Here is a 9,421-nt window from a genome sequence, read left to right as displayed (position 1 = left end):
GATGTATTCCCATATAAACCCATTGTAATTTCAAAATCTGTTTTTAACCATGTGAGATTAATTGACAACACCTTGCTTAGTTCCCCTTACGTATTAGAAGGACAATATCAGTCACCAGAACCATTTTCAAAACTATCATTTTCCGGATATCTTTTTACATTTTGGAAAAAATCGCCAATTGAACTTTCGAAGAGCCCACTCTTCCTTTGTGCCCACTCTTCTGGTATGGAGTCCCTGACTTTATCTTCATTCCCTCCCTGGAGATTTGAGAGTAGCCCTCTGCTTTCCTGCCATACCAGTATATGAGTATATGGAGCAGGGACATGCTGGGCCCCTGATTCAGCCCGGGAAAAAGAGTTGGAGAGGCCCTCATTGCGCGCTATAGAGAGAGATCTCTCTCCATAGCGCTGTTGCTACTCAAAGATTTGCCATTTCAGATCATGACAAGTGACAAGCCAGTGGGCCAATTACTGTACATGAGTTATATTTCGTTGTTGTCAGGAGGAAACCTTGTATGACCCAAACCATTTGTTTTGTATTTATCATTTTAAAAAATGATTTAAACTAGTGAAAACAGCCGATCTACAAGCTCACAACGCCTCGCACCGCGAGGCGTTGTGTGCTTGTAGATCGGCTGTTTTCACTACTTTTGTGCGACGGCCTTGTATGATGAAGCAGGGCTTTGCTTTGTGAAAAAAAATACAAATTTGAAACTTGGAGATACAAGGTTTCTGCCCGACAGTGACGATTTACTTTGTTGGCCGCCCAGCCCCCAAAATGGAACGAAGGCCGACATTTTATTTTTATTTTTTTCCGGGAATGAACCGGCCGTTCGGGAGTTGTCCCGCTTTTCCCAATGGCCAGCACGTCCCTGGTATATGGAGTCTGCAACGTTCTCTGATCATTTATTTTTATAAAAGGGTAGGAAAGGAACTGCTTCCTTTGTCCTTGTAGTCACAATGCTGAGTGAGAACCCAATCCTTGCACCCAGGTGCAGCAGTAGCGGCAACAATGAGGGCAAGAACAAAGGCAAAGCGCTTCTGCTTTGCCTATACTGAAATGCTTGTGTCGTGTGTCGGCTAATTTAAGCACCAAGATGACTGAGAGAGAGCGACTGCAAAGGGAGTGTGACGGTGTGTGCGGAAGAAATCCATGGCCGCATTGGAGAGGCCGAGCTTGAGGAAATTTGGAGGAGGAAATGTTAACTACTTCAGCATCCCTGGGGGGAACATTCACTGAAAATAGATCATCTACGACTATTTTCAGCGAATGGATTTGGTGTAGAGGGAAAATAGAGCACACAAGTACTGTTAGACCAGGGTTCCCCAATAGGCGGCCCGCGGGGCCATTTGTGGCCCGCGGGGGGCTACTGTCTGGCCCACACCAACCCCAGTAATAATGGTAGTATAAGAGCAGCAACAACACTAGTATATCGTCATTGTCGGGTGGAAAACCCGTATCTCAAAATGTGTACGTTCTTTCGCAAAGTAAAGCTCTGCTTCATCAAACAAGGCCGTCACACAAAAGTTGTGAAAACAGCAGATCTACAAGCACACAACGGCTCGCATCATGAGGCGTTGTGTGCTTGTAGATCGGCTGTTTTCACTAGTTTAAATCATTTTTAAAATGATAAATGCAAAACGATCGGTTTTGTACATACAAGATTTTCACCAGACAAAGACGATATCTGAACCTGTCACTGGAGTAGCCGGAAAGCCACCGTTGCCCCCTATGTTGTGGCCTTCGGCTTGGTACCCTAGACATAATTCGGCCCTTGGGGAAAACTAATTGGGGAACCCTGGTATAGACGTTCTAAGTGATTAACAAGAGCAAAACAAGAAAGAAATCACATTTTAGGATGACTTGAAATTCCCACACTGCATGACGTGCTGCTATCTGTTCAAGTTGCTAAAAAGTAAAAAAAAAATGAGAAAGTAATCTCTGAATTAGCAACAGCACAGTTTGAAATATTGTGTCTATCAAACAAGGATGGCATAGTGTGTGTGGGTTTGTGCATGCGCACGTGTGTGTGTAGCCTACAGACTGTGTATATGTGTGTGTGATTCAATATTCCAAGACGTATATTTGCTGTATGCTCATTTGCTCATACAAGTAGGTGAACTTGAAGTGTGTGCGTGTGCGTGTGCGTGTGTGCGTGCGTGCGTGCGTGTGTGTGTGTGTGTGTTTGTGCATGCTAGTGATGGGAAATCACGTTCAAACGATTCGTTCACGTTCACCGTTCATAGCGTAATCGTCCCGTGAAAAACCACGATCGTCTAGTCCCGTTAATGATTCGATACTTATGAACGAATCACTCATGAACGACACATCACTAGTGCGTGCGTGTGTGCGTGCGTGCGATCCATTCCTGTATGTGTATTTGTACAGTATGCGTGTGATAGTGCATGTGTGTCCTAGCCTAGCTCAGCTAGACACAATCCAACCATGTTAAAACAAGGTGGGGATGGGTTAGGGGGATGGGTTATACTGCAGTTATTTAGCTGCATTAGTATAGACCTTATTCACACCGCGGCCATCTTGGATCACATGACTTCCTGGGATAGCAGCCTGCATTACAAACCATTGTGAGCAATGGAGCGATGGTCCCAAAATATGAGTTCTATTCAACCAAAATTGAAAAATGGGCAGATGACAACATCAACATCCCCAAAATGATTAAATAGAAAAGGTACATCCACAATATTCATGGTAATTTGGTTACACTGTTACTCGGTACAAAGACTTGCTACAGTATCTGTGCAGACTAGTGCTTGCTCTGCCATCATATAGTTAATATTACTGTATTGTGATTTGTGATTTTTGCATATTAATCAGGAACAATCTAACAACAAATAGTTAATAGGATGGTGGAGCAAGCACTGCACAGATAGCAAGTATTTGTACACAGTAAGGTTGCAACCTAACTTACCTTGAATATCATTACCATGGATGTAATCAATCTACTGTAGCCCTTCTATTTCATCCTTTTGGGGATGTTGATGTTGTCATCTGCCCATTTGTTGATTTGGTCAAAAGAAAATGGTTGAATAGAACTCATATTTTGGGACCATCGCTCCATTGTTCACAATGGTTTGTAATGCAGGCTGCTATCCCAGGAAGTCATGTGATCCAAGATGGCCACGGTGTGAATATGGTCTATAGAGTCGGGCTAAGCCAGGCTATGTGTGTCCTGTCCACTGTATTGATATGGTCCCCATGCTCTGCATGTGTCCAGGGCCGTGACGCGTCCAGTGCTCATCCTGCTACCGGTGCTGGGCCTGACCTGGCTGTGTGGTGTCCTGGTGCACCTCTCTGTGGTGGTGGCCTACATCTTCATCGCCCTCAACGCTTTCCAGGTAAACACTCTCACTCACTAGAGACTAGAGACATGTGCATGTGCATGTGTGTGCATGCATTGGTGCATGCATGTGCGTGTGTGTGCAACTATGCAGTGAAAAAACTGTGCAGTGGAAAAAGTACTCACATATTTTACATGTACCGGTATTTTTTTCACATAAGTATCGATACTTCAATGTAGAAATATTCTGTAAAAGTCTGGAATTCAAAATGTACCTGAAGTGAAAGTACGAAAGTGTTGGCATCAAAATGTACTTAAAGTACCACAAGTAAAAGTACAAAATGTTTGAAAATACCAGATCTACAAGCTCACAACGCGTCGCGATGCGACGCGTTGTGAGCTTGTAGATCGGCTATTTTCAAATAGTCACGGTATAAAATAGGGCTAAAGTGATTTATGTAAGTGTTATAATATCATATCGGTGAAGTAACCAGTATCCAGTATCCAAAGTATCCAGTAACTAAAGTTTTCAAATAAATGTAGTGGAGTAAAAGTACAATATTTGGATCCGAGATGTAGTGGAACAGAAGTAAAAGTAATTGGAAATACTCAAGTACAAATACCTCAAAACTGTACTTAAGTACAGTACTTGAGTAAATTACACCACTGCAACTGTGCATGCGTTGGCGCGTGCATGTGCGCGAGTGTTCGTGTGTGTGTGTGCGTGTGTGTGTGTGTGTGTGTGTGTGTGTGTGTGTGTGTGTGTGTGTGTGTGTGTGTGTGTGTGTGTGTGTGTGTGTGTGTGTGTGTGTGTGTGTGTGTGTGTGTGTGTGTGTGTGTGTGTGTGTGTGTGTGTGTGTGTGAGTGCATGCGCGCAGCCTATACAGTTAACTCCCCTCCGAAGTTATTCATTCTTATCTTATCGCTGGCCGGTGACAGCAGAGACCAGCGAAACATTTAAGGGGCTTACTGGACAGTAAAAAAAAAGATTAGATCCATAACATGTATTTAAAGGGCATTTTCCTGGAAATAAAATAAAGGGTTTTTCTTCACCCTCATCATCTGGCTCTGATAACACCGCCCGCCGAATCAAGCAACTTCCTCTTTCATCTTCCCTCGCTGGTTCAGGGGCGTCACTCACACTGGGGTGGGAAAGTGGGACTGAGTTACTAGGGCCCAAGGTGGAGGAGGGGCCTTGATTATTTTATACTTTAGCTATTGAAAAATAGCAGATACAAGCTTGTACGTCTGCTATTTTTGAAAAGATGTGAAAGTGTGTGCGAATCTTTGAATATATGTATTTTTTTAAGCGAAAAACTAAACTAAAATTTTGCTTCTTGGTGGTCTCTCCCTGGAACTATTTTGAGATGGGGGTCCGTGGCCAAATACATATCATTTTGGGGGTCCTTCACATGAAAAGGTTTGAGCACCACAGACATAAAAACATATATATATATATATATATATTTTTTTTTTATCTTGGATCGATTTAGAAGACATTTCGTGTCAAAAATATTCAAAGACCTGCACAAATGTTCACGATTTTTCAGAAATAGCAGATCTACAAGCTCGCAGCGCGGCACCAGAGCTTGTAGATCTGCTATTTTTCAATGGTTAAATCACAAAACAATGCATAATAATGCGTTCCCATTCATGGGGGGGCCCCACAGTATAATCCTTTACCCAGGGCCCAGGATTTGGTGTGACGCCCCTGACTGGTTCCTTCTTCTGTTTGAATCCCTGTCTTCTTTAACAAACCCTCGCTATCTCCTCTGTATCTCTCCCCCTCTCCCCCTCTCCCCGACTCTCTCTCTCTCTCTCTCTCTCTCTCTCTCTCTCTCTCTCTCTCTCTGTGTGTGTGTGTCTCTCTCTCTCTGTCTCTCTCTGTCTCTCGCTCCATAACTCACCCGTAAAAGTCCTCTTTCTCCCTGTTGCTTTACTTTTCTCCTTTTCTCACCCCCCTAGCCGCCTCCTTCCGGGGTCTTTAACCCATTTTATACTTTAGCTATTGAAAAATAGCAGATCTACAAGCTTGCAGCGCGGCACCGAGTGCCGCGCTGCAAGCTTGTAGATCTGCTATTTTCTTTTTTATCATGTTTTTTTTTTTTTTTGGGAGGGGGGGGGGGGGATCTTTGAATATATATTTTTTAAAGCGAACATTTGTAACTTAAAATATTTTCTTCTGAGGAGTCCCCGATATATTATATTTCGAGATGGGGTTGGCAGCCAAATACACTGTAGGGGTCCTTGACATGAAAAGGTTTGAGCACCACTGACACGTAGAAACGTGCGTTTTTCAAAAACCTTTTAGAGGATTTAGTTGCTAAAAAGTCTGTTTGATGGTGGCTTTCCTTATCCTGTTCGCTATGTAAAGCTCTCATCATAATAGAACACTTTAATTACAGACGTGACTACATATTTTAGACACTTATAGAATTGGGTCAGAAATTTTCAAAGACTTGCACACATTTTCACAATTAAAAAATAAATAAATAGCAGATCTACAAGCTCGCAGCGCGGCACTCGGTGCCGCGCTGTAAGCTTGTATATCTGCTATTTTTTAAGAGTTAAAGCATAAAATAACGGTTAAAGTGATAATGCGTTCCCGCTCCAAATGGCTTAATTAATCAGGATGAGCTAGCCCTTGGGTGACCTGCGCGGGGCAGCTAGTTAATTTAGATTTACTGTGCTGTGTCCAGCTGGGGGCCGATAAGGGCTACGGTAGGAGTCTTCCACCCTGCAGCGTATAGGAGTACCCCCCTAGCCGGGGGGCGGGGCCAAACCACTTTGCTGCTTCTCAACCTGTGTCATTTTATTTTTATGATATCAAGTAGAACTTAAAATATGAAATATGAAAATGTACGAATCGTTGATTCAGCAGTGTTCTGATACAGTGTTACAGTATCAGAGTGAGATGATGAGGGTGAAACCCTTTATTCTATTTTTAAATACATTTCATGTATCTAATCTTTTACTGTCCAGTAAGCGTTTAGTTTAAATGTTCAAGATTTTTAAAGTGCTAAACCACTGGGCTAAAGCACACAGCGGCCTGTGGTATTTCTGTTTCACTTCACTGCATCCACAAGTCTAGTGATGAGTCACACACAGACAGGCTATTGGGCACAACTTTAATTTGCTGTTTTTGAAAAGAGCATCTACAGTAGTGACAGTACTTTTGAGTACATTTGCATTAGCTACAAGAAAAGAAGAAGAGTGAGAAGAAAAAAACAACAAATTTGTATGATGTATACCAGGGGTTCTCAAACTTTTTGATGTCATAACCGAATGGAACCGATCCATGTATCGTATATGTATCTGTATATACCATGTATTTTATTTGTACTACCATCTCACTCTCTGAGTAACTAAACACCCACACACGCTCCTCATATTGAACATAATGGTAAATTCTCAGCCTCTGCAGACAGTGATAGGGCTTGCCTTGTGTGTCTCAATTGTGTTTTGCTTCTCCGTCTGTGTTGGAGTGCATGTGACATGCAGACAGTGTGTAGTCAAGCGGCCGTTCCCTTCACGTTGGTCGCTTTAACTCTATGGTTGGTGGCGACAACCGCACTTTTTAATTTTATTTTATAAAAAACATTTTTTTTTTTAGTTAGTTAGTTTGAGAACCGCTGATTTCTACATTATAAAACACACAGGTGGTCAAGCCACATTACAAAAGAAAACAAGCTTGACAAGACTTCAAATAGCTTATAATGATACCTTGAGAATAGTATTTAAAAGATCTAGTGATCTACCGTAGTTGGTGTTGTGGTGTGTGTGTGTGTGCGTGTGTGCGTGCGTGCGTGCGTGCGTGCGTGCGTGCGTGCGTGCGTGCGTGCGTGTGTGTTGGGGGAAATCGATGCGTGACCTGACAGTCGCTTCTCGCCCTTGCGGCATGTTTCTTGTGCTGGTTATGTGGTTATCTCAGTCACAGTCATTATTAGGTTCAGTGCCACATGGCTACCACTCTCTTACTGTATGTGGTTGTTTTCAAACAGCTTCTAACACTTCCAACCTTGATCTTTTATCTTTTTCTCAATGTTTTCCCTCTCAACAGGGCCTGTACATATTTCTGGTGTATGCCGTTTACAACAGTGAGGTAGGAGGACTTTCAAACCGTTGGCCTGGCCACTGAATCAGAATGTATCTTTTTGTTTTGATTCCTTGGCATGTGTGCATGTCAACAATTTAGTCTCAACATACCAACGGGTGTTAACTGTTAAACCTGCCTCTCTCTCTCTCTCTTAGGTGAGGAATGCCATAAAGAGGATCAAAGAAAAGAGGAAAGCCTTATCTTTCACGGTGAGAGTAAAAAACATACAACCATCCTCATATTCATCACCACAGGTCTTTGGTTTTCAAACTCTTAGTTCAAAGACCGCCCCCATAACTCTGAGACTGCACAAATGGAACCAAATAAACCGTACAGGTCCATTTGGTTCCATTTGTACACTCTCAGAGTTACAGACCTGTACGGCAAGGGTTTTCAAAGTGGGTGGGGTGCCGCGACGGCAGTCCAGGGGTTCCGCGAGATCATTTGATAACATTTGGAATTTATTTGGACACTTGAAAAAATATTTAGTATAATTATAAACTTGAAATACTTGAAGTTATTTTCAGTCAGTTCTAACCAAAATGGCTATTATCTCAACGTTTTCCTCGCAACATAATCACTAAAATAACGTCACTGTCAGGCAGAAACCTCTATCGCCGATGCGAGGCGTTGTGTGCTTGTAGATCTGCTGTTTTCACTAGTTTAGTACTTTTTATAGATGAGAAATACAAAACGAACGGTTTTGGATATACAAGGTTTCCACCCGACAACGACGATATGCTATAAATATAAGGTGCTGGGAGTGAAAATTATAATGTAGGGGTGCCTCGGATTAAAACAAATATTTATGGGGTGCCCTGAGACAAAAAGGTTTGGAACCCCTGCTGTACGGGTCCATTTGGAAATCCCTTGAGGAACTTGAGGTTCCCTGGATCCCACTTTGAAGACTGAATTCCTGATATGATATTCCTGATACCCAAACCCTGGATTTCCAAATATTCTTCCTTAGTACCAAACTGTCTTTAATTCTTTGTTGTTAAACCCATTTACCCATTATTACGCATTAATACTTTAACCATTATTTTATGCTTCAGCTTTTGAAAAATAGCAGATATACAAGCTCACAGCAAGCTTGTAGATCTGCTATTTTTGAAAAATCGTGAAGATTGCAAGTCTTTTGGCCCGATTCCATAAATCTCTCCTAAATCCTAACAGGTTTCTGAAAAACCTACCTTTCTATGTCAGTGGTTCTCAAACCTTTTCATGACAAGGACCCCCCAAAATTATATCTATTTGGACACGGACCCCCATCTCAAAATATTTAGTTCCAGGGACCACCCAGAAGCAAAATTTGAGTTACAAATGTTTGCTTTAAAAATACATACATTCAAAGATTTGCACCCATTCTCAAGATTTTTCAAAAATAGCAGGCCTACAAGCTCGCAGCGCGGCACTCTGTTATTTTTTTTAGTAGTTAAAGCCTGAAATAATGGTTAAAGTGGTGACACAGATATGCGTCTACTACCCGGTCTAAATGGGTTCATGAATACCAGCCCTTGTATTTCGTCACTGTCGGACAGAAACCTTGTATCTCCAGGTTTCAAATGTGTAAATTTTTTTTGCAAAGCAAAGCCCTGCTTCATCATACAATGCCGTCGCACAAAAGTAGCGAAAACAGCAGATCTACAAGCACACAAAGCCTCGCGGTGCGAGACGTTGTGTGCTTGTAGATCGGCTGTTTTCACTAGTTTAACTCATTTTTAAAACGATAAATACTAAACGAACGGTTTTGGACATACAAGGTTTCCACCCGACAACAACGATTTGTGCCTCAGTCTGATCAGATTGTCATGTGTTCCAGAACTGTTCTCAGCCCATCAGCTTCCTGCCCTCCCAGAAGGCCCCGGCCATGTCGTGGAGCCACAGCGGACGGGCTCCCTCCTCCAGTCCTGAGACCAGCGACACCTCTGGCCTCCGCAGTTCCACCTCCAACTCCCTGGTCATCAAGAACGGTATTATTACTACTACTACTACTACCACGGTTACTAGTCCATACCTGCCATCTC

At 42.5% G+C, this 9,421-nt stretch overlaps 1 protein-coding gene across 1 annotated transcript in view; it reads left to right on the top strand.

The window, feature by feature from the left end:
• The window catches only part of adgrd2 (adhesion G protein-coupled receptor D2), a gene marked incomplete at both ends in the record, with an annotated part of 70,460 nt that overhangs the window by 55,680 nt on the left and 5,359 nt on the right, over positions 1–9,421 (top strand). The window contains 4 exons of the mRNA XM_080738478.1: positions 3,236–3,356; positions 7,359–7,400; positions 7,550–7,603; positions 9,217–9,367. Coding sequence (XP_080594604.1) covers positions 3,236–3,356; positions 7,359–7,400; positions 7,550–7,603; positions 9,217–9,367 — 368 coding nt within the window. The remainder of the gene's footprint in view (positions 1–3,235; positions 3,357–7,358; positions 7,401–7,549; positions 7,604–9,216; positions 9,368–9,421) is intronic.

Source organism: Nannobrachium achirus (assembly GCF_963921795.1).
Source record: "Nannobrachium achirus genome assembly, chromosome: 12".
In the NCBI taxonomy this organism is placed as follows: Eukaryota; Metazoa; Chordata; class Actinopteri; order Myctophiformes; family Myctophidae; genus Nannobrachium; species Nannobrachium achirus.
The sequence above is the reverse complement of the archived record's forward strand: the minus strand, read 5'-3'. Positions and strand labels throughout refer to the sequence as shown.